A 26,823-nucleotide genomic window follows, 5' to 3' on the forward strand; every position below is an offset into this window, starting at 1 on the left:
TTTCTGGGAAACAGTGTGGCAATGATGATGAGACCAGGCAGGCTAATCCCAAACAGGCATGTATGCATACAGGCTCTGCTACATGTCCCACAAGAGCAGCGAGGGCGTCAACACTCAGATCAGTGACCTGAGGGTAGGGCAAGGCAGCCTCACAATCGTAAACAGAAAACCTGCCAGTCTCTCTGAATTAGAATTTCACCAAGATTCAAAATCAAAAGCTATTGAAAGGATTCTGGAAATAATATGATCATGATATACCATGATATACCAGCATGAATCAACAACATTTGTGTGAGACACTTGTTTCCTTTCTGTTTCGTTTCTCTTGCATCTGGCATGAAACCAGAAAATGGGAGCAGACAGAACAAGCAAGAGCACATAAGGCAGAGTCTGGCTGGCAAACACTGCATTTACAGAAATAATTACTGCATGGAATTGATTGATTGAGATGCACTGTAGATTTACTGTATGAAAAAGCCATGAGGGAAAAACACGAGAAGGCTTTCAAAACGTGTTGTTTGGTGTTTTCTTGGTGACATTTCTTTATGACATTACACAGTGAGTTTATGATACTAAGTTAATCATGAAGGAAACTGACCTGGAATATAACTGAATATGACATTGTCTTCAAAGAACTATAAAAAGAATATGCCCCCGACAGTCATAGGATATCTGGGAAACACTGTGGCAATAGCAACATACAAATGAAAACAACTCCATCCTACTGAGCACCATTTCCCCATGACTGTGTAACAAACCGGGTATTTAAATGGATTTTAAAGTGAGACCACGGCATCCAATCAGGCTTGTTTACACACTTGTTTACAGGCTCTGATGCATGTGCTTTTCACTAACCCAGCCCATATGAGCAGAGGCGTGTTTCACTCAGAGCAGTGAGCTGAGAGTATCACACCCGTGAGTTCAAAACAAGCCTCAAAGTCTATGGCACTGAAAATAATGAAGTAAAACTGAATCAACAGTCAAAATCAAGGGTTATTGAAAGGATTCCTGAAAGGACAACGATCAGAGATAGAGGTTTGCTTTTCATTTGGTCTTAGATACTTGTTTACTTTCTGTTTCGTTTCTCTTGCATCTGGCATGAAATCAGGAAATGAAAGTTGGCAGAACAAGCAAGAGTGGAATGGGCTACATTTAGCTGACAAAAATTGACTTTTGAAGACATAATTACTGAATGGAAATGTATGATACAAGCATTAAGGCAAATAAGCCATAAGGGAGAGCATACAATATCTCAATCTGACTGACATGGCAGTTTTCATTATCATTAAACCTTTCACACCAGACAGAGATTCATTGATTTGAACTATGTAGGCTACTGTACATGTATGTGTTTGTAAGTTGTAAAATTGTGTGAAGCAAGAGTAGAGCTATATGCTTGAGTAGATCAAGTCTCCAGGAGGGTATTATCTGCCTATAAGACAAAGAAAAATACAGGAGGGCTTTCAAAGCTCGTTGTCTGGTGTTTTGTTTTTCATGACATTTCCTTTGATTTTTGAATCCCTTTTAAACTCTGTCTTCTTATCTGTGAAACACTTTGGAATGGAATGTGCTACAACTTAAAATGACGTACTTTCTTGACATTTCATGACTTTCATTACTTTCATGACATTACACTTACTCTTGGGATTAAACACTGGCTGGAATATAGCCAAATGTTCTTGACTTGAATTCACCGCCATTCCTTCACTCCTCCAAGACACAACTTTTCAACACAAGTTGTTTGAGTGACTTGAGTGCTCTGTGCTTTCTACTGTACTGTGGCTTTCCTTTTTTCCCCATTCCAGTCTATCAAAGATACTCTAATCACCATGGCAACCAACCAGCAAAAAGTTCTCAGGAGATGCCAATGCGGGTGGTCCAATGTAACAACCTACCAAGGCCTCCGGATACACCAAGGCAAGGCAAAGTGTGGAGGATACGGCGAGGCGCTGACCTTTACATCATCCACATTGCTGACCACACCATCTCAGAACTGGACAGCACACAACTCTCTCACAGCACCCAGCATCGTACACAAGCAGCGTGAGGAACCTGCTAGCCTGCGGCACCTGCAGCAGACCTACGGCATCACGGGGATTACCCTTCAGGATGAGCCACCGCGGGGAACCCTCGGCAGTGACTGGACCAGGAGGGACGGGGGCCAGAGCCCAAGGGGTAAAGAGGCGTCAGCGACAACTGCCCAGCCACTGAGGAGTGTTCTGGAAGTGAGGAGGGAAATTTACACTGAGGAGAGGGCCCAGAGTTATGATTCCACAGCAGCCCTGAAGGTGCTGACAAACAGGTAGGCCCTGGTACACCTTTCCAATCTCCCATCTCTGTGTCTTTGAGTGGCAGGAGCACACAGCACAAATGAAATGGGTGCACTCAATTCCACCTTTAAATAATTCTCAAGCAAGAAACATTAATGAAATAGAAAGATAGGTCTTCATTGTGCTCGCACATCCTTCAAGGTTTCTTCCTGTCATAAGAGGTCATGTTGTGCTTCCTCTAGGTACTGTAACTCAGGCGTTGAGCTCTGTAAAACACTTTCAGATAATATACTGTGTATGGTGTAATGGTACTTCTAATTAATATACACTACAGTCTCTCTTTAGAACCATGTAGGCTTTAAAAAAAAAACCTTAGGACCTAAGGCTTAGGTGTTCCTTTGATGTACTTTTCAAAATGGTGTAAAGAACCATTTAGGGGTGCCACAGTATATGAAGCATGCAATATAACTATTTTTGGTAGTATATTGCACCTTTTTTGTCAGAGTGTATTAAAAAATGTGATTGAATTATTGAATTAGCTAACTGTATAGGCTATTGTATGTTGAAATGATCTGAAGAGGCAACTTCCACTAACCTTCTCTTGCTCTTGTAGTGATGAGCTGGAAACACTTAAAAAAGAAAATGGATATTTCAAAACCAGGTAAAGTATTTCAGCTATATAATAGAGAGATGTTTTATTTATTTACGTAATAGAAATGTTATTGTTGATTTGTGCCCATAAATGATGTCCTCTCAATACAGATTTGAGGATTACAAGGCAGCTAAGTGAGTTTCACACACATTCACTTTCACTGTACTTGAGCTTTGATTTGAAAAAAATAAATCTAGTCTAAAGTAAATTAATCAATTGTTTCAATGTTTCCCTAACTTCAGTGAGAAGCTAACAGCAGCAATGAATACTTTGGAAAAACAGAATGGAGATTTGAAAATCAGGTAACTAACTCATATTTGTTATAAAACATGGTCTCAAAAAATGTGCTCTAATAAACCTGCCAGTAATCAAACAACAAAAACAACAACAAAAACATTCACATTGATTGTCATTCTGAGTTGCAGATGTTTTCTGTATGTGCAATCATGTGCATCTATACATATGTATCAGGCAAATATGATGTATTTGTCGAGTAGGGACATGCCAAGGTCAAAAGTACAACTCCTTGTACTCTATCTCCCTCTACTGGACTAAACAGTACAATCACCTGTAGAGTAACAGGGACAAACTCTGAGTAAAACTTTGAAAGATTTTAACAATGACTTATGAATAATAATAATATGCTTTTGAGGAATGTGTCGTTTTTGTTGCCAAACTGAGTATTTCTTGTGTAATCCATTCTACTGAAGTCTTATTATCATACATTCTTCAACATGAACACATCAGAATACAGTGAGAATACTCCAGAATTCTACACTTTTACCAGAAAACATATTATCACCATTTCTCTCATAACAAAAGCTGTATGTATGTAATGGATTTACAAACACTTTCCCTGATCCTGGATCTTGAAAGAGATGCAATAACATAAAAAACCCATGCAATACAAAAACACATAGTTTAAATAGTAAAATAAATTATAAATAGCTATTTGATTTTAAAAATGCATTGTTTGTCCTCTCAACACAGATGCAATGAACTGAAGGCATCAAGGTAAATATTGTATTTTATTTGGGTATTTACAAGTGAGTGGATACATTAGTAATGTGTTGCAATGTTGCTAATACTGTGACCACACTGTTCCTCTTTCAGGGAAAGTCTGACCACCGAAAACGAGACCTTGAAAAAGGAGAATGAAAACCTTAAATTCAGGTGAACTATCCATTGTTTTTAATTTCTTTATAATTCAGACAGAGCCTATACTAAGCCATAATATGCTGAAACTTTTATCTATGAAGTCAACTGAATCAGAATATGCTAAACCTTCAAGAAAAATGCTAAATGCTTTTTTCCTTCTTTGTGTATGTTTATAGTATGTGCATATTCTGATCCATTTTCAAATGGTGCATGCAGAGGGCAGACAGATACATCCATAAACAAGCTTGTTTTTTTCTTTTCTTTTCTTTTTCTTCTTTAGAGTTCAGGCATATCTGGCAAAAACTGCCCAGGTAAAAGAGCGAGACAGGAAATTAAAGCAGTAAGTGAATCACTATAGCTGGGGTTTCTTCTGAATTACTGTCATTGCTGTTGCTATTGCACTGAATGGTATGCTACCTCATTACTGTAAATGCAATAATGCAACTGACATGTAAGGTGAGTTGAATGGTTTTCAGCAGATGCTTTGTCCATAGAGGCTAAAAATGATATTGTATTAAATTAGGGTCCTAAATATATATTAGTATTGTAACAGAAGAGGTGGCATCACAGTGGTTAAGGAGCTGGGCTAGCATGCAGTAGTCAATTTCCGGTTCTTACCATTGTGCCCTTGAACATTTATCCCAAAGTTGCTCCAGTGACAATTTAATTATTAGAATTTATACGTAAATAACTAAAAGTGCCTGCTAAGTTAATAACTGTAGAATGATAATAACAATTGTAGATACTGTATATGCAAACCACAACTGTAAAGACAAGTGATCTGGTCTTTGTGCTGTTATCTACCATAGCCATAGTGTAGTGGGTACTTACTGTAGGACCTCCAAAAATTGAGTGTGTTATGCTGTAGGCTATCTTAAAACAGCACTGTGTAAGATCTGTAATCGTTGTATTTCCTCTAATGTGTGTATTTCCTTTTCAGAGCACAGCATCCATGTAGGACCTGTGGCCATTATATAACACGCATGTAAGTTGAAACGGATGATATGGGGGGTAAAAAGGCAGTAGCCTAGTAATTAACTTAGTATGAATGGCTTTGTACATACTTATACATTTAATGTACAACTGATGAATTTATTTTATTAATGCAGGTACAATGAATTCCTGGCCAATAAGTGAGTTTTGTAATAATACTATACAGTAGTGGAACACTGTTTGGAAATTGCTTACTTGTTGTACATTCTACCAGTAGCAAATATCATATTTTACCTTACACATAGTTTTTCTGTTGGAGCTTAACTTAGTATACAAATAACACACCTCACTAGCATTTCTGCTTACAGTAAATGATTTTGTAGTCTTTAATCTGAATGCTGAACACTTTACATATTTTGTTTAAGACCAGAGCAAGCTTATACAACACCTTGCCAGCAGTGTGATAATGGATTTGTGCAACTGTAAGTTCTCAATGTTCTTATTCATATATGCGCCTTTTCTACATTTATGTAGCCTAAATGTGTACCAATAACTGGTGTTCTAATGTGTTAAAGTGAATTATATTTTTATATATAATATAAAAATATAATATAATATAATTTTATCAAGCACATTACAAAATGGTAGAAAATTATAACCAAGTTTCTGTAAAATGGAATCTTTCAATATAACACTCATTTCAGCAGTGTGAACTCATAATATGCACAGTTAACTTAGAATATAAACAGATCACCTAAACTGATGTAGCCTACCATTATTTTTTACTTTACAGTTACCATGATTACCTGAAGGGAAAGTGAGTATCCAATACAATACTGTTATTTGTCTTGTGCATATTCATTAGACTATACAAGGAAACATGCTGTCCATGCTCGTTTATTTTAGACTATACTGATGTTGCATTTTAGGGCCAATGATTACTGGCGACAACATTTGTGTCTATGTTTTTGATACTCAAGAAATAGTCATAGAAAAATTTTCTAAACTTTGCCACATTTGGCTTTGCTCCATTAAAAGTACTTTGGTGTCCCTTGATGTACACCAAACACCACCAGTGTGTGTTGGCCTTTAGAGTGAATTATGCTAAAGACAGATTAATGGACTCATTTAGAGAAAAATATGCAGAAATGACTTGTTTCTTATAATCTGTACACGCTCTGAAAGGCAACTGGAAAATGACTACGAGCCACCCTGTGAGGAATGTAAAGAAGAATATACAAATCTGTGAGTTGACAAAGTCATTTCATATCTCACTTCCACCACAGAAATAAAAAAATATGCATAATGTCCCACTTGCATCTCTAGAGCCTCAAGTGAACCATCACTACCGTCCACAGCACCCTACTCAACAACTGCCATATTTTCAAGTATTATTCATAGCGAAATGCTTTTCTGAAGTTAGCGGGTTGTGTGTCTTTGATGGTACAGTACAAACTGTATGTGATATCTTCATTACATATATTTTCTGTTGATACAGGTGCTCCGAAAACTTTTATATAAGGTGAGACACAAACCAACATTCAAGTGTCAAGATTGTTTACTTCATGCTGGAGCATGAATGTGTGTGATATTGACCATAGGCTTCTCTCTAGATCTTCGGAAACAGATGTTCATCAATCATGTCAGGACTGTGGACACAATTTCAAACAACTGTAAGTTTTAGATATTCAGAAGAGTATACTGAGGAGTAGCTGCAGACTACTTCCTCTTTAAACTATAACAAACTTTAAACTGAAACTAACTACATTTTGGCAGCCAGTTATTCAAGAAATGACTGAACATGAGTAATACGCTTAACATATTTTGTGCAGAAGCAGAATCTGGTTTTGATAATGAGTACTTGCTTATGTCATTAGCGGCTCATGTTGTTAAAGACTTTTTGCAATAGGAACATTTAACAATGTTAAATTCATTTCAATGTTCTGCTTCTGGCTTTTAGAGCAAAGATCCTACAGATTCCCACGGAAAAACAATGTGAAAGGTAACATGTCTGCACTGCAGCACAACCATTTTCAACTTTCAAAGACATAAAAAGGTTCTCTATTCTCTAGGTGGTTTGCTATTGAGGTCGTTCACAGTTTTTTTTTCTTGTTGTTAGGGCCCGAGCACCGAGGTGCGGCCACTGAAAGTGGCTGCACCGTAGGTGCAAGGCCCTATTGTTTCTGCTCAGATTATTATTAGGGCCCGAGCACCGAGGTGCGGCCGCTGTAGCAGCGGCTGCACCGTAGGTGCAAGGCCCTATTGTTTCTGCTCAGATTATTATTATTATTATTATTATTATTATTAGGGCCCGAGCACCGAGGTGCGGCCACTGAAAGTGGCTGCACCGTAGGTGCAAGGCCCTATTGTTTTTGCTCAGATTATTATTATTATTATTATACTTCTATTCCTCTTACCCTTAACTTTTTTGCCCTTTTTCACTAACTTGGCATGCTCTAAAACTCTTGAAATTTGGCAGCTAGCTGTAGAATTGATGCCTCTACTGAGAGACAGACCTCTGGCCTAGGGTGTGGCTCAGGGACTCTATAGCGCCACCTAGCGCGCTGTCTGTTGTTGTTGACACATACATTCACGGAATTGAACCAAATTTGGTGGACATGTGTGTTGTATGAATCTGAACAAGTTTTACATTTAAACTATATAGTAAATATTAAAAGAATTTGAATTATATGAGATTTTCTGATTTTTGCACATCATGCATTTTGAAATACTTCTCCTAGACGGATTATCGAAATTATGTCATTTCATCAGTAAAATGATCTTGAGGGGTTGCCCAAGAGAAATTGCGACCAGAATTTTGAATTTCAAAAGTATATCGAAATGGCGAAGGTTTGAACCTAGGTGTCTTATAAAAGGAACAAAAAGTTGGTGTTATAGGCAGAAAACAGTGACTAATTTGGATGAAATTTAATGGAGTATTAGTTAGTGTGTTTGTAGTGACAGTCATATACAAGTTTTGATGTTGTTCAATGTGGTGTTGATTGTGTCACTCAATAGCACATTAATGATCGTAGTTGACACATAGTTTCACCTAAAATATTTTGAAGCAAGTATACGAATAGTCATATTCATATCAACCTATGCTGTAATTTTGACTTTAACCATGTTGACAGAAAGTGAGTTATTTGTTTATTTCAAATTTGCCCATGGTGGGCTTTTTGCTATCGCCCCCCTCTCTGCCCTTCTTTGTCTGTCTCTCAGCTGGAGGTCTCTCTCCTTCCCCTCTCTCCTGCAGCTCACACACGCACGCACTCTCTTATTAGCACATACACATTGACACACGCGCGGCTACACACACACACACACACACACACACACACACACACACACACACACACACACACACACACACACACACACACACACACACACACACACACACACACACACACACACACACACACACACACACACACACACACACACACACACACACACACACACACACACACACACACACACACACCCTCCCTCCCTCCCTCCCTCCCTCTGGGCAGCTGTGGCCTACTGGTTAGGGCTTGGGGCTTGTAACTGGAGGGTTGCCTGTTCAATCCCCGACCAGTTCACCACTAAGGTGCCCTTGGGGAAGGCACCTAACCCCTCACTGCTCCCCCAGCACCGCTGGTTGGGCAGGCAGCTCACTGCTCTGGGTCAGTGTGTGATTCACCTCACTGTGTGTTCGCTGTGTGCTGTGTATGTTCACTAATTTGGTTAAATTGGGTTACATGCAGAGAAATGAATTTCCCTCACGGGATCAAAAAAGTATATATTCTATTCTATTGATCCATTTGTCTCCACCCCATCTGTCTGTGGGTCTCTCTCTCTCTCTCTCTCTCTCACAGCTGCATTGCTTCCCCTCCCCCGTTCTTTCCACACAGACAGACAGACAGACAGACAGACAGACACACACACACACACACACACACACACACACACACACACACACACACACACACACACACACACACACACACACACACACACACACACACACACACACACACACACACACACACACACACACACACACACACACACACACACACACACACACACACACACACACACACACACACACACACACACACACACACACTCCCTCCTTCCCTCTGGGCAACCGTGGCCTACTGGTTAGGGGTTGGGGCTTGTAGCTGGAGGATTGCCGGTTCGATCCCTGACCAGTCCACAGCTGAAGTGCCCTTGAGCAAGGCACCTAACCCCTGACTGCTCCCTGAGCGCTGCTGGTTGGGCAGGCAGCTCACTACTCTGAGTATAGTATATTAAAAAGTATACAAAAGTATATTGAAATGGCGAAGGTTTGAATCTAGGTGTCTTGTAAAAGAAACAGAAAGTTGGTGTTATAGGTAGAAAACAGTGACTAATTTGGATGAAATTTGATGGAGTATTAGTTAGTGTGTTTGTAGTGACAGTCATATGCAAAGTTTTGAATTTGGTGTTGTTTGTGTTTTTTAAAAGTGCATTAATGATTGTGGTGGACACAGTTTTAGCTAAAATATTTTGAAGCGAGTTGACGAATAATTATAATCATATCAACCTATGCTGCAATTTTGAAATTTTGACTTTAGCCATGTTCACAGTAAGTGAGTATTTAGGTTTATTTGTGTTTGCATATGTCTTATACTCCATCCATTTAGCTGAGCAGGAGTAGGTGCTCTCTCTCTCAGCTGCATGTCTCTCTCGTCCCCTGCTACTTCTCTACACAGACTCACAGACACTCTCTCACCCCTCCCCCGTCATTCTCTCTCTCTCTCACGCACGCACGCACACACACACACACAGACGCACACACACACACACACACACACACACACACACACACACACACACACACACACACACACACACACACACACACACACACACACACACACACACACACACACACACACACACACACACACACACACACACCCTCCCTCCCTCCCTCTTTCCTCCCTCCCTCCTTCCCTCTGGGCAGCCGTGGCCTACTGGTTAGGGCTTGGGGCTTGTAACTGGAAGGTTGCCGGTTCAATCCCCAACCAGTCCACCACTAAAGTGCCCTTGAGCAAGGCACCTAACCCCTCACTGCTCCCCCAGCACCGCTGGTTGGGCAGGCAGCTCACTGCTCTGGGTCAGTGTGTGATTCACCTCACTGTGTGTTCACTGTGTGCTGTGTGTGTTCACTAATTTGGTTAAATTGGGTTACATGCAGAGAAATAAATTTCCCTCACGGGATCAAAAAAGTGTATATTCTATTCTATTGATCCATTTGTCTCTACCCCCTCTGTCTGTGTCTGTCTAGCGTTATTGCTATCGATAGTCAGAGATAGAGCTCTGGCCTGGGGTGTGGCTTAGGGACTCTATAGCGCTACCTAGCATATTGTCTGTTGTGGCTGACACATACATTCAGGAAAATTGACCAAATTTGGTGGGCATGTGTGTTGCTCATGCACATGCCCACCAACACGCACATGTTGCTTTGTTAGATTCCGAAATGTCACGGGTCCGCACCGCAGGTGCTCGGGCCCGCCATCGCCGCTAGCGGCTATATTTATTATTATTCTTTTTCCGTCTTACCTGTTTTTTTTTTTTCACCAACTTGGCATGCTCTAAAACTCTTGTAATTTGGCAGCCATTTGTAGAATTGCAATCGAAACTCAGAGACAGAGCTTTGGCCTAGGGTGTGGCTCAGGGACTCTATAGCGCCACCTAGCGCGGTTTCTGTTGTGTTTGACACATACATGCACGAAAATGAACCAAATTTGGTGGGCATATGTGTTGTACTAATCTGAACAACTTTTACATTTAAATGATATAGTAAATCTTAGAGGAATTTGAGTTATGATTATGATTATGATTTTTGCACATCACGTATTTTGAAACACTTCTCCTAGACGGTTTATCGAAATCATGTCCTTTCAGCAGTAAAATGATCTTGAGGGGTTGCCCGAGAGGAATTGCGACCAGATTTTTGAATTTCAAAAGTATATTGAAATGGCGAAGGTTTGAATCTAGGTGTCTTATAAAAGAAACAAAAAGTTGGTGTTACAGGCAGAAAACAGTGACTAATTTGGATGAAATTTGATGGAGTATTAGTTAGTGTGTTTGTAGTGACAGTCATATACAAAGTTTTGAATTTGGTGTTGTTTGTGATTTTTAAAAGCGCATTAATGATTGTGGTGGATACAGTTTTAGCTAAAATATTTTGAAGCGAGTTGATGAATGATTATAATCATATCAAGCTATGCTGCAATTTTGATTTTAACCATGTTAACAGAAAGTGAGTTATTTTTAATTTCATATTTGCCCAATCACACAGCCCCTCCTCTCTGTCCTTCTCTGCCTCTCTCTCTGTTGCAACTAACAGACACACGCACGCACTCTGTCACCCCCCTTCTCGGGTCCTCCCTAACTAACACACACACATTGACACACGCGCGGCTTTCTAGAGACACAGACACACACACACACACACACACACACACACACACACACACACACACACACACACACACACACACACACACACACACACACACACACACACACACACACACACACACACACACACACACACACACACACACACACACACACACACACACACACACACACACACACACCCTTTGGGCAACCGTGGCCTACTGGTTAGGGCTTGGGGCTTGTAGCTGGAGGATTGCCGGTTCGATCCCTGACCAGTCCACAGCTGAAGTGCCCTTGAGCAAGGCACCTAACCCCTGACTGCTCCCTGAGCGCCGCTGGTTGGGCAGGCAGCTCACTGCTCTGAGTATAGTATATTAAAAAGTATACAAAAGTATATTGAAATGGCGAAGGTTTGAATCTAGGTGTCTTGTAAAATAAACAGACAGTTGGTGTTATAGGTAGAAAACAGTGACTAATTTGGATGAAATTTGATGGAGTATTAGTTAGTATGTTTGTAGTGACAGTCATATGCAAAGTTTTTAATTTGGTGTTGTTTGTGTTTTTTAAAAGTGCATTAATGATTGTGGTGGACACAGTTTTAGCTAAAATATTTTGAAGCGAGTTGACGAATAATTATAATCATATCAACCTATGCTGCAATTTTGAAATTTTGACTTTAGCCATGTTCACAGTAAGTGAGTATTTAGGTTTATTTGTGTTTGCATGTGTCTTATACTCCATCCATTTAGCTGAGCAGGAGTAGGTGCTCTCTCTCTCAGCTGCATGTCTCTCTCGTCCCCTGCTAATTCTCTACACAGACTCACAGACACTCTCTCACCCCTCCCCCGTCATTCTCTCTCTCTCTCACGCACGCACGCGCGTGCGCACACACACACACACACACACACACACACACACACACACACACACACACACACACACACACACACACACACACACACACACACACACACACACACACACAGACACACACACACACACACACACACTCCCTCCCTCTTTCCTCCCTCCCTCCTTCCCTCTGGGCAGCCGTGGCCTACTGGTTAGGGCTTGGGGCTTGTAACTGGAAGGTTGCCGGTTCAATCCCCAACCAGTCCACCACTAAAGTGCCCTTGAGCAAGGCACCTAACCCCTCACTGCTCCCCCAGCACCGCTGGTTGGGCAGGCAGCTCACTGCTCTGGGTCAGTGTGTGATTCACCTCACTGTGTGTTCACTGTGTGCTGTGTGTGTTCACTAATTTGGTTAAATTGGGTTACATGCAGAGAAATAAATTTCCCTCACGGGATCAAAAAAGTGTATATTCTATTCTATTGATCGATTTGTCTCTACCCCCTCTGTCTGTGTCGGTCTAGCTTTATTGCTATCGATAGTCAGAGATAGAGCTCTGGCCTAGGGTGTGGCTTAGGGACTCTATAGCACTACCTAGCATATTGTCTGTTGTGGCTGACACATACATTCAGGAAAATTGACCAAATTTGGTGGGCATGTGTGTTGCTCATGCACATGCCCACCAACACGCATATGTTGCTTTGTTAGATTCCGAAATCTCACAGGTCTCCGCACCGCTGGTGCTCGGGCCCGCCATCGCCGCTTGCGGCTATATTTAGGGCCCGAGCACCGAGGTGCGGCCACTGAAAGTGGCTGCACCGTAGGTGCAAGGCCCTATTGTTTTTGCTCAGATTATTAGGGCCCGAGCACCGAGGTGCGGCCACTGAAAGTGGCTGCACCGTAGGTGCAAGGCCCTATTGTTTTTGCTCAGATTATTATTATTATTATTATACTTCTATTCCTCTTACCCTTAACTTTTTTGCCCTTTTTCACTAACTTGGCATGCTCTAAAACTCTTGAAATTTGGCAGCTAGCTGTAGAATTGATGCCTCTACTGAGAGACAGACCTCTGGCCTAGGGTGTGGCTCAGGGACTCTATAGCGCCACCTAGCGCGCTGTCTGTTGTTGTTGACACATACATTCACGGAATTGAACCAAATTTGGTGGACATGTGTGTTGTATGAATCTGAACAAGTTTTACATTTAAACTATATAGTAAATATTAAAAGAATTTGAATTATATGAGATTTTCTGATTTTTGCACATCATGCATTTTGAAATACTTCTCCTAGACGGATTATCGAAATTATGTCATTTCATCAGTAAAATGATCTTGAGGGGTTGCCCAAGAGAAATTGCGACCAGAATTTTGAATTTCAAAAGTATATCGAAATGGCGAAGGTTTGAACCTAGGTGTCTTATAAAAGGAACAAAAAGTTGGTGTTATAGGCAGAAAACAGTGACTAATTTGGATGAAATTTAATGGAGTATTAGTTAGTGTGTTTGTAGTGACAGTCATATACAAGTTTTGATGTTGTTCAATGTGGTGTTGATTGTGTCACTCAATAGCACATTAATGATCGTAGTTGACACATAGTTTCACCTAAAATATTTTGAAGCAAGTATACGAATAGTCATATTCATATCAACCTATGCTGTAATTTTGACTTTAACCATGTTGACAGAAAGTGAGTTATTTGTTTATTTCAAATTTGCCCATGGTGGGCTTTTTGCTATCGCCCCCCTCTCTGCCCTTCTTTGTCTGTCTCTCAGCTGGAGGTCTCTCTCCTTCCCCTCTCTCCTGCAGCTCACACACGCACGCACTCTCTTATTAGCACATACACATTGACACACGCGCGGCTACACACACACACACACACACACACACACACACACACACACACACACACACACACACACACACACACACACACACACACACACACACACACACACACACACACACACACACACACACACACACACACACACACACACACACACACACACACACACACACACACACACACACACACCCTCCCTCCCTCCCTCCCTCCCTCTGGGCAGCTGTGGCCTACTGGTTAGGGCTTGGGGCTTGTAACTGGAGGGTTGCCTGTTCAATCCCCGACCAGTTCACCACTAAGGTGCCCTTGGGGAAGGCACCTAACCCCTCACTGCTCCCCCAGCACCGCTGGTTGGGCAGGCAGCTCACTGCTCTGGGTCAGTGTGTGATTCACCTCACTGTGTGTTCGCTGTGTGCTGTGTATGTTCACTAATTTGGTTAAATTGGGTTACATGCAGAGAAATGAATTTCCCTCACGGGATCAAAAAAGTATATATTCTATTCTATTGATCCATTTGTCTCCACCCCATCTGTCTGTGGGTCTCTCTCTCTCTCTCTCTCTCTCACAGCTGCATTGCTTCCCCTCCCCCGTTCTTTCCACACAGACAGACAGACAGACAGACAGACAGACACACACACACACACACACACACACACACACACACACACACACACACACACACACACACACACACACACACACACACACACACACACACACAACACACACACACACACACACACACACACACACACACACACACACACACACACACACACACACACACACACACACACACACACACACACACACACACTCCCTCCTTCCCTCTGGGCAACCGTGGCCTACTGGTTAGGGGTTGGGGCTTGTAGCTGGAGGATTGCCGGTTCGATCCCTGACCAGTCCACAGCTGAAGTGCCCTTGAGCAAGGCACCTAACCCCTGACTGCTCCCTGAGCGCTGCTGGTTGGGCAGGCAGCTCACTACTCTGAGTATAGTATATTAAAAAGTATACAAAAGTATATTGAAATGGCGAAGGTTTGAATCTAGGTGTCTTGTAAAAGAAACAGAAAGTTGGTGTTATAGGTAGAAAACAGTGACTAATTTGGATGAAATTTGATGGAGTATTAGTTAGTGTGTTTGTAGTGACAGTCATATGCAAAGTTTTGAATTTGGTGTTGTTTGTGTTTTTTAAAAGTGCATTAATGATTGTGGTGGACACAGTTTTAGCTAAAATATTTTGAAGCGAGTTGACGAATAATTATAATCATATCAACCTATGCTGCAATTTTGAAATTTTGACTTTAGCCATGTTCACAGTAAGTGAGTATTTAGGTTTATTTGTGTTTGCATATGTCTTATACTCCATCCATTTAGCTGAGCAGGAGTAGGTGCTCTCTCTCTCAGCTGCATGTCTCTCTCGTCCCCTGCTACTTCTCTACACAGACTCACAGACACTCTCTCACCCCTCCCCCGTCATTCTCTCTCTCTCTCACGCACGCACGCACACACACACACACAGACGCACACACACACACACACACACACACACACACACACACACACACACACACACACACACACACACACACACACACACACACACACACACACACACACACACACACACACACACACACACACACACACACACCCTCCCTCCCTCCCTCTTTCCTCCCTCCCTCCTTCCCTCTGGGCAGCCGTGGCCTACTGGTTAGGGCTTGGGGCTTGTAACTGGAAGGTTGCCGGTTCAATCCCCAACCAGTCCACCACTAAAGTGCCCTTGAGCAAGGCACCTAACCCCTCACTGCTCCCCCAGCACCGCTGGTTGGGCAGGCAGCTCACTGCTCTGGGTCAGTGTGTGATTCACCTCACTGTGTGTTCACTGTGTGCTGTGTGTGTTCACTAATTTGGTTAAATTGGGTTACATGCAGAGAAATAAATTTCCCTCACGGGATCAAAAAAGTGTATATTCTATTCTATTGATCCATTTGTCTCTACCCCCTCTGTCTGTGTCTGTCTAGCGTTATTGCTATCGATAGTCAGAGATAGAGCTCTGGCCTGGGGTGTGGCTTAGGGACTCTATAGCGCTACCTAGCATATTGTCTGTTGTGGCTGACACATACATTCAGGAAAATTGACCAAATTTGGTGGGCATGTGTGTTGCTCATGCACATGCCCACCAACACGCACATGTTGCTTTGTTAGATTCCGAAATGTCACGGGTCCGCACCGCAGGTGCTCGGGCCCGCCATCGCCGCTAGCGGCTATATTTATTATAGTTTTTTCCGTCTTACCTAACTCCTTTTTTCACCAACTTGGCATGCTCTAAAACTCTTGAAATTTGGCAGCTACGTGTGGAATTAGTAACGCTACCCAGAACCAGAGCTCTGGCCTAGGGTGTGGCTCAGGGGCAGAATAGCGCCACCTAGCGTGTTGTCTGTTGTGGTTGACACATACATACACGAAAATGAACTAAATTTGGTAGACATGTGTGTTTTATTAATCTGAACGACTTTTACATTTAAACAATATATTGAATCTTAGAAGAATTTGAGTTATGATTATGATTATGATTTTTGCACGTCATGTATTTTGAAACACTTCTCCTAGACGGTTTATCGAAATCATGTCATTTAAGCACTAAAATGATCTTGAGGGGTTGCCCGAAAGGAATTGCGACCAGATTTTTGAATTTCAAAAGTATATTGAAATGGCGAAGGTTTGAAACTAGGCGTCTTATAAAAGAAACAAAAAGTTGGTGTTATAGGCAGAAAACAGTGACTAATTTGGTTGTAATTTGGCAGCTACATGTGGAATTGCTACTGCTACTCTGAGACAGAGCGCTGGCCTAAGGTGTGGCTTAAGGACTCTATAGCGCCACCTAGCAGCGCGTTGTCTGTTGTGGTTGACACATACATTCACGAAAATGAACCAAATTTGGTGGACTTGTGTGTTATTGCCACTGCCAGTCAGACAGAGCTTTGGCCCAGGGTGTGGCTTAGGGACTCTATAGCGCCACCTAGCACATTGTTTGTTGTGGTTGACACATACAGTACATTGAAGAAAATGAACCAAATTTGGTGGGCTTGTGTGTTATTGCTATCACTAGTCAGAGACAGAGCTCTGGCCTAGGGTGTGGCTTAGGGATTCTATAGCGCCACCTAGTGTATAGTTTGTTGAGGTTGACACATATATTCACGAAAATGAACCAAATTTAGTGGACTTTTTTCGTATTGCTATCGCTAGTCAGAGACGGAGCTCAGGCCTAGGGTGTGGCTAAGGGACTCTATAGCGCCACCTAGCGTGTTGTCTGTTGTGGTTGACACATACATTCACGAAAATTAACCACATTTAGTGGGCATGTGTGTTGCTCATGCACATGCACACCAACCCACACATGTTGCTTTGATAGATTCCGAAATGTCACGGGTCCGCACCGCAGGTGCTCGGGCCCGCCATCGCCGCTTGCGGCTATATTTATTATTATTATTATTATTATTCTTTTTCCGTCTTACCTGTTTTTTTTTTTTCACCAACTTGGCATGCTCTAAAACTCTTGTAATTTGGCAGCCATTTGTAGAATTGCAATCGAAACTCAGAGACAGAGCTTTGGCCTTGGGCATGGCTCAGGGACTCTATAGCGCCACCTATCACGCTGTCTGTTTTGGTTGACAAATGCATTCACGAAAATGGCCCAGATTTGGTGGGCACATGTGTTGTATTAATCTGAACAATTTTTACATTTACACTCTATAGTAAATATTCGAAGAATTTGAGTTATGGTTATGATTATGAATTTTGCACATCATGTATTTTGAAACACTTCTCCTAGACGGTTTATCGAAATCATGTCATATAAGCACTAAAATGATCTTGAGGGGTTGCCCGAGAGGAATTGCGACCAGATTTTTGAATTTCAAAAGTATATCGAAATGGCGAAGGTTTGAATCTAGGTGTCTTATAAAAGAAACAAAAAGTTGGTGTTATAGGCAGAAAACAGTGACTAATTTGGATGAAATTTGATGGAGTATTAGTTAGTGTGTTTGTAGTGACAGTCATATACAAAGTTTTGAATTTGGTGTTGTTTGTGATTTTTAAAAGCGCATTAATGATTGTGGTGGACACAGTTTTAGCTAAAATATTTTGAAGCGAGTTGATGAATAATAATAATCATATCAACCTATGCTGCAATTTCGACGTAAACCACATTAACAGAAAGTGAGTTATTTAGGTTTTCATATGACTATGGTCTCTCCTATCCGCTCCTTGCTGCCCGCGCGTGTTACACACAGAACTACCTAGCTGCTCCCTCACTGTGGCTCACCCACTCTCCACCTCCTTGTCTCTTTCCTTCCCCCCACAGTTATTCACACTTTCCCCTCTCTCCCAGCTGGATGTCTCTCTCTCCTCCCCCGCTCTCCACACAGAGACACAGACACAGACACAGACACAGACACACACACACACACACACACAGAGTCAAGAATGACAGTGTGATGCAAAGTAAAAGGTAAATAAAAGGTAAAAAAAAGATCATGTGTATAAAGATTTTATTCAGGTTAAGTCATTTTTGTGATTGAATTGGGGACTGACTGAGTAAGACCCAAGTTCTAATCCTCATAAAAATGTGGTGGCTTTGTGTGTTGCCACCTCTAGTCTGAGACAGAGCCCTGGCCTAGCGTGTGGCTTAGGGACTCCTGGTCTCACACACACACACACACACACACACACACACACACACACACACACACACACACACACACACACACACACACACACACACACACACACACACACACACACACACACACACACACACACACACACACACACACACACACACACACACACACACACACACACACACACACACACACACACACACACACACACACTTGGGGCAGCCGTGGCCTACTGGTTAGGGCTTGGGGCTTGTAACTGGAGGGTTGTCGGTTCGATCCCCGACTAGTCCACAGCTGAAGTGCCCTTGAGCAAGGCACCTAGCCCCTCACTGCTCCCGGAGTGCGCTATTTTTTTGTACTGTATGGCTCCATTTGTCTCTACCCTGTCTGTCTGTCTGTCTGTCTGTCTGTCTGTCTGTCTGTCTGTCTGTCTGTCTCTCTCTCTCTCTTTCTCTCTCTCTCTCTCTCTCTCTCCCGCATTTTTCTCCCTCCCCCATTCTTTCCACACAGACACAAACACACACACACACACACACACACACACACACACACTCTCTCCCTTCCTTGAACCACCTGAAAATGAATGGCCACCTAGCGCATTGTCTGTTGCGGTTGACACACACATTCACGAAAATGAACCAAATTTGGTGGGCGTGCGTTATTGCTATCGATAGTCAGAGAAAGAGCTTTGGCCTAAGGTGTGGCTTAGGGACTCTATAGCGCCACTTAGCGTGTTGTCTGTTGTGGTTGACACATACATTCAAGAAAATTGACCAAATTTGGTGGGCATGTGTGTTGCTCATGCACATGCCCACCGACACGCACATGTTGCTTCGTTAGATTCCGAAATGTCACAGGTCTCCGCACCGCAGGTGCTCGGGCCCGCCATCGCCGCTTGCGGCTATATTTAGGGCCCGAGCACCGAGGTGCGGCCACTGAAAGTGGCTGCACCGGAGGTGCAAGGCCCTATTGTTTTTGCTCAGATTATTAGGGCCCGAGCACCGAGGTGCGGCCACTGAAAGTGGCTGCACCGTAGGTGCAAGGCCCTATTGTTTTTGCTCAGATTATTATTAGGGCCCGAGCACCGAGGTGCGGCCGCTGTAGCAGCGGCTGCACCGTAGGTGCAAGGCCCTATTGCTTCTGCTCAGATTATTATTATTATTATTATTATTATTATTATTATGTCTGTGGAATCCTCTTACAGGTCATGTTTGCCCTTTTTTCACCAACTTGGCATGCTCTAAAACTCTTGAAATTTGGCAGTAAGATGTGGAATTGGTAACGCTACTCAGAGACAGAGCTCTGGCCAAGGGTGTGGCTCAGGGACTCTATAGCGCCACCTACCGCGCTGTCTGTTGTGGTTGACACGTGCATGCACGAAAATGAACCAAATTTGGTAGGCAGATGTGTTGCATGAATCTGAACAACTTTTACATTTACACTACATAGTGAATCTTAAACAAATTTGAGTTATGATTATGATTATGATTTTTGCACATCATGTATTTTGAAACACTTCTCCTAGACGGTTTATCGAAATCATGTCATATCAGCACTAAAATGATCTTGAGGGGTTGCCCGAGAGGAATTGCGACCAGATTTTTGAATTTCAAAAGTATATCGAAATGGCGAAGGTTTGAATTATGGCGTTTTATTAAGAAACAGGAAGTTGGTGTTATAGGCAGAAAAAAGGCTATGAATTGGATGTAATTTGGCAGCTACATGTGGAATTGCTTCTGCTAGTCAGAGACAGAGCTCTGGCCTAAGGTGTGGCTTTGGGACTCTATAGCGCCACCTAGCAGCACGTTATCTGTTGTGGTTGACACAAACATTCACGAAAATGAACCAAATTTGGTGGTATTGTGTGTTATTGCTATGGCTAGTCAGAGACAGAGCTTTGGCATAGGGTGTGGCGTAGGGACTCTATAGCGCCACCTAGTGCGTTGTCTGTTGTGGTTGACACAAACATTCACGAAAATGAACCAAATTTGGTGGGCTTGTGCATTATTGCTATCGATAGTCAGAGATAGAGCTCTGGCCTAGGGTGTGGCTTAGGGACTCTATAGCGCCACCTAGCGCATTGTCTGTTGTGGTTGACACGTACATTCACCCAAAGGAACCAAATTTGGTGGGCATGTATGTTATTGCTATAGTTATTCAGAGACAGAGCTCTGGCCTCGGGTTTGGCTTAGGGACTCTATAGCGCCACCTAGTGCATTGTCTGTTGTGGTTGACACATACATTCACCAAAATGAACCAAATTTGGTTAGCATATGTGTTATTGCTATAGCTATTCAGAGACAGCGCTCTGGCCAAGGGTGTCTTAGGGACTGTATAACGCCACCTAGCGCAATGTCTTTTGTGGTTGACACACACATTCACGAAAATGAACCAAATTTGGTGGGCTTGTGCGTTATTGCTATCGATAGTCAGAGATAGAGCTCTGGCGTAGGGTGTGGCTTAGGGACTTTATAACGCTACCTAGCATGTTGTCTGTTGTGGTTGACACATACATTCAGGAAAATTGACCAAATTTGGTGGGCATGTGTGTTGCTCATGCACATGCCCACCAACACGCACATGTTGCTTTTGTAGATTCCGAAATGTCACAGGTCTCCGCACCGCAGGTGCTCGGGCCCGCCATCGCCGCTTGCGGCTATATTTATTATTATTCTTATTATAGTATTTTCCTCTTACCGGACATGTTTTGCCCTTTTTCACCAACTTGGCATGCTCTAAAACTCTTGAAATTTGGCAGCTACCTGTGGAATTGATGCTTCTACTCAAAGACAGAGCTCTGGCCACGGGTGTGGCTCAGGGACTCTATAGCGCCACCTAGCGCGGTTTCTGTTGTGTTTGACACATACATGCACGAAAATGGACCAAATTTGGTGGGCATATGTATTGTATTCATCTGAACAACTTTTACATTGACACTACACAGTGAATCTTACAAGAATTTGAGTTATGATTATGATTATGATTTTTGCACATCACGTATTTTGAAACACTTCTCCTAGACGGTTTATCGAAATCATGTCATATAAGCACTAAAATGATCTTGAGGGGTTGCCCGAGAGGAATTGCGACCAGATTTTTGAATTTCAAAAGTATATCGAAATGGCGAAGGTTTGAATTATGGTGTTTTATTAAGAAACAGGAAGTTGGTGTTATAGGCAGAAAAAAGGTTATGAATTGGATGTAATTTGGCAGCTACATGTGGAATTGCTTCTGCTAGTCAGAGACAGAGCTCTGGCCTAAGGTGTGGCTTTGGGACTCTATAGCGCCACCTAGCAGCACGTTATCTGTTGTGGTTGACACAAACATTCACGAAAATGAACCAAATTTGGTGGACTTTTGTGTTATTGCTATGGATAGTCAGAGACAGAACTTTGGCATAGGGTGTGGCGTAGGGACTCTATAGCGCCACCTAGTGCGTTGTCTGTTGTGGTTGACACATACATTCACGAAAATGAACCAAATTTGGTGGACTTGTGTGTTATTGCTATCGGTAGTCAGACACAGAGCTCTGGCTTAGGGTGTGGCTTAGGGACTATAGCGCCACCTAGCAGATTGTGTGTTGTTGACGCATACATTCAGGAAAATGAACCAAATTTGGTGGGCATGTGTGTTATTGCTATAGCTATTCAGAGACAGCGCTTTGGCCAAGGGTGTCTTAGAGACTGTATTGCGCCACCTAGCGCATTGTCTGTTGTGGTTGACACACTCATTCACGAAAATGAACCAAATTTGGTGGGCTTGTGCGTTATTGCTATCGATAGTCACAGATAGAGCTCTGGCCTAGGGTGTGGCTTAGGGACTCTATAGCGCCACCTAGCGTGTTGTCTGTTGTGGTTGACACATACATTCAGGAAAATTGACCAAATTTGGTGGGCATGTGTGTTGCTCATGCACATGCCCACCAACACGCACATGTTGCTTTGTTAGATTCCGAAATTTCACAGGTCTCCGCACCGCAGGTGCTCGGGCCCGCCATCGCCGCTTGCGGCTATATTTGTTGTTGTTGTTGTTGTTTTTTGCAATAAACTTTCTGATAGAACTAGAGCCAAGACACCATTGGAGGACACTACTCATGACTCATGCAGTGAAACAGAATTGAGGGAAGAACTCAACCAACTCAAGCAAAAGGACTTTCCCAAAGCCCTGAAATCCATAACCTCACAGAAGAACAGCCAGGAGGGAAAGACCCTGAAGGTGAAAATGCAGGTAATGTTGTTCGTGTCATCTTGCATGAACATAAATTGATTCAATTATTATTGTTTCCAATGAAGGAGAACAGCCATTGTGTTTCATGCCAGCTGTGAGAAATCATCGTAAGATCAATTTTATTCATCAAGCCCAACATCTGAATGTAAAAATTCTGGTGAAAAGATTGGCAAGCTTTTAATATGTTAGTACTATGTTTGTCCTTCTGTGCACTGTGCATGTTTACGTTATGTACTTGCTGCTGTTACTTCAACCCAAATTGCCCCTTGAAGCTTTAATCTGCTTTACTCTACCCTACTCTTCTCTACTCTACTATGAGAGTCAGTATAGCACTTGCACCTCTGAGTAATGGCTTCTATTGCTATCATTGACATTGAGGTAGAACACTCACAATGGAGTATACTTGTTTGGAACATCCAGTATCATGGAAGGTATAATGTGATATATGAGTCATTGGTGTTCTAGGAATTGTACACTGAATAGCCATTATAAGTAAGGGATAACGGCCGACGAGGTGACCGGTTCGATGGAAATAATGGCTAGGTGGAGGTCTAGAACTCCGGCGACGTGCGAAGCACGGAGACGGAGTTACCTCCGCCGTGCCATTATTTCCATCGAACCGGTCGACCTCGAAGGCCGTTATCCCGCTTATCTCCCGTTTGTATACATAACCTGTATATTTAGAACATAGTTTTATTCCACCGTTTCGTCCGTTAACATCGCTAAAAATGTCTTGACTGTGGGACTACTTTTCGCCACATATCAACTTTCTACTTGCAGGACAAAACTGCCGTTACTAGTTCTAAAATGGATGGTTGCTATGGCCAAAGGCCAGTCGTTAGTTCTAAATGGCTGGTTGCTACGGACAAAAGCCAGTCGTTAGTTCTATCTCTCCCGTTGTCAAGCGGCCATATCCCAGGATTCTGATTAACTGTAACTTTGAAAGATCGCTACTTTTATAGCCTACATGGCATCCAACTAGCTACAATCCACCTCCGTCATATGCTACAATGTTACTATGGTTCTGCACGTCTGTATTTCAGCTTGGATGCTACGTGACAGTTCATTTAAACTTCGCAACGAGTTTGGCGAATTAATATTCAAGTGTGTTACGGGAACTACTTCAAAGGTAGCAGGTTATACGAAGTTAATGGCCACCCCATCAGCCAATCAGAGAAGAGAATTCCATTGTTGAGGGAGATAAATAAATAATAAAGAATGTTTTTCTTTAGTGGACATTTGATATAGCAAAACGGGACACAACGAAAAAACAAGAGGAGCTACAACACATTTTCCCAGCAGATGGCAAGAAGAAGGTGCATATTTGATACCAATGATTTATCCATATTACCTTCCCCAGATAAAATAAATAAAAACGACATGCTTGTTTAAGTGTTTGCATAAATTTAAGTATATATGATCAAATTAAAACTGATATCCTTCACTACAGACACCAGGTCATCTGCAGCTTGCTTTCAACAATCTCCAAACAGCTCTGTACAACTGCAGTGAATCTTACCATCGCAGTATGATTGAGGTAAAATCATACATCCGTTAACATGGATGAAATCTGTCACTGTTGGCACATCTTGACCAAGGTTATTTCTGATGACTTTACCTTTTGTGCCCACTTGGGCGCAGTAGAGATTCCATATGACTTGCACAGAACAGCAAGATGGGTGAAGACAATCTTTAATTACAAAATGCTGCAATTATTGTCAGACAACATGCATTTTCATTGTTGTGCATTATAACTTGTATCTATGCTAAGAGTTTTCTGCAATTTAATTTCAAGGATTTTTTAATCCGCAGGAGTTTATAAAAGATGAGCAGAAAGACGTCTCTGCTCTGCTGGTCAAGTGGTGCAGGCTGAGCTGTTTGATGGTTCTGCACAACCCACCACTGCTGCCAAAGTGGGATACAGATGGGCTCCCTTATATCAATTAATCAATGTAATGATTAATCAATCCATTTTCCCTTAGTCATCTATGCATTCAATGTGTTTGGTTTACAGTATAAGAACAACAAAACAAGATTTCCTTATACAGTATATCGTATAATTCAATTCAATAACATTGTTGTTTTTCTTTCAGACATACAGATATTGTGAACATCTGGAGATTTGTTTGCAGAACCTGCACAGAAAAGCACAGTGAACATTTAGAAGACACCAGCAGATTTTACTCAGATAATCAAAATAATTTAAAGCAATATTATACTGCAAAAGATATTGAATACCATAAATTGAACTGCTTTGTGTGCTCTCTATTTTTCTAATATCAGATGTTGTTTACCGTAAAAACGACCCTAGTCCCAATTGGGCTCAGACTCCTTTCACTGGCCAGGGGCCTCATATATAAAATGTTCTTACAGTAAGCACGCTGAAAACCATCCCAACGCTCAGATTTATAAAACCCGTCTTTGACATTGAAAAGTGCTTATCTCCATGTTAGGTTCCACCCTGATGTACGCTAAAGACTAGACGCAGTTTAATGTTCATGGTTTGCTAATGAGCCTAAGAAAGTAAACAAAATGTGGGCCTATAGTTTATGTATTCCATAATATAAAACAGTTGACGTAGTATAGTTTGTGTTCATCAGTCTAATATTGACCGTAAAATGTCCTATTGTGCTCGTTTAGGGTAGGCTATCTTAGAGTAAAACTAAATTTCCACTCATGATATACCCAGCTCCACAACAGAAATGTGATATTTAATGTCTATATATGGCCATCTTTTTATATAATCTATACACCACCAAGAGATAGAAGTTATCCTCTGAATGCAGGACCTCATATCTTCATATTTAGAGTTGCGGCCGAGTTGCACAAGGAGTTACAGAATGCACTTGCTTACTTCATGACTGGTGGCAGTGCCCAAGATCAGATCACAATATGCGATTTTGGATAATGTAGGCTAAAATACAAAATTAGATAAAAGTAGACCTAAAGCAAACGATACAGAACAATGTTAAGGCCACTGGACATTGAAATAAACAATTGCAAAGATATAATAGCTTGAATCACAACGTGCAGAATGAATGAGGAAGGACCAGCAAACTACTTCTACTCAGCCTACTAGTACAGCAAAAACAAAGCCTATCCTAAAATAAATGTTATTCCTACATGACGTATCACGCTTATAATTTAGTCCACTGTTTTGTAAGCTACATCAGCACTACAAGACCAATGGTCATATTGGAAACATACTGTACTGTACCATAACTTGGGCCTAAAAGATTGTGCTATAATTACAGTCTAATTAGAGTAGTAATCAGATGTATGGCAATAAGAGACCAGTAGAAATATAATGCATGATGAGCTAGAGATCTGTCCCTCATAAGGGCGGCCTACTATGTTCTACTACCAAAGTAGACTTACTAAATATCGATTCTCCACATTACTGCAAGCAGAAGGAATGAAAGCAAGCAGAGGACATTGGACATGGATGCATAAGATTTCCAGAAAACACTGCTTGGAAAACATAGTTAAGCTACTGTATTTCAGCTGACAGTGTATGAACATAGGCTAGTTAACCTCAGATGGCATAGGGTAGACCTATACAATGTAGCAAAAATGACTGGGAACACAAAACTTGTGAACATGAAATGAACACAACAGAGGGCTTTTTTACGCCAAGGGTGCTGAGCGCTGTGAACGCAAAGGATTTGTATATAGAATATAGCTGCTGTCAGTGCAAAAAACGTGATTGGTGGACACCAATTGGTGGTGCATTAACTTTCACCTCCTGCATCTCTCAATTG

The 26,823-nt window shown here is 42.0% G+C and overlaps 1 protein-coding gene across 1 annotated transcript; it reads left to right on the top strand.

The window, feature by feature from the left end:
- The first annotated feature begins 897 nt into the window (after positions 1–897).
- On the top strand, positions 898–26,805 carry LOC134078669 (uncharacterized). The gene is made up of 21 exons (XM_062534771.1): positions 898–1,035; positions 1,806–2,302; positions 2,884–2,931; positions 3,033–3,056; positions 3,165–3,224; positions 3,913–3,936; positions 4,036–4,095; positions 4,361–4,420; positions 5,021–5,065; positions 5,190–5,213; positions 5,439–5,495; positions 5,807–5,830; positions 6,199–6,258; positions 6,512–6,535; positions 6,627–6,686; positions 6,974–7,015; positions 22,894–23,062; positions 24,295–24,378; positions 24,513–24,599; positions 24,875–25,014; positions 25,156–26,805. The coding sequence occupies exons 2-20, from the start codon at positions 1,830–1,832 to the stop codon at positions 25,007–25,009; spliced, it is 1,560 nt and encodes a 519-aa protein (XP_062390755.1). The 5' UTR covers positions 898–1,035; positions 1,806–1,829; the 3' UTR covers positions 25,010–25,014; positions 25,156–26,805.
- The last annotated feature ends 18 nt before the right edge of the window (positions 26,806–26,823 follow it).

This window comes from Sardina pilchardus, chromosome 4 (genome assembly GCF_963854185.1).
Source record: "Sardina pilchardus chromosome 4, fSarPil1.1, whole genome shotgun sequence".
Taxonomy (NCBI): domain Eukaryota; kingdom Metazoa; phylum Chordata; class Actinopteri; order Clupeiformes; family Clupeidae; genus Sardina; species Sardina pilchardus.

Excerpts from the sequence above, each read along its gene's own strand:
- LOC134078669 (XM_062534771.1), top strand. The coding sequence starts at position 1,830 with ATGGCAACCAACCAGCAAAAAGTTCTCAGGAGATGCCAATGCGGGTGG. Across the intron at positions 2,303-2,883 it reads CTGAAGGTGCTGACAAACAG|TGATGAGCTGGAAACACTTA; the intron begins GTAGGCCCTGGT and ends TTGCTCTTGTAG. Across the intron at positions 4,421-5,020 it reads CGAGACAGGAAATTAAAGCA|AGCACAGCATCCATGTAGGA; the intron begins GTAAGTGAATCA and ends TTTCCTTTTCAG.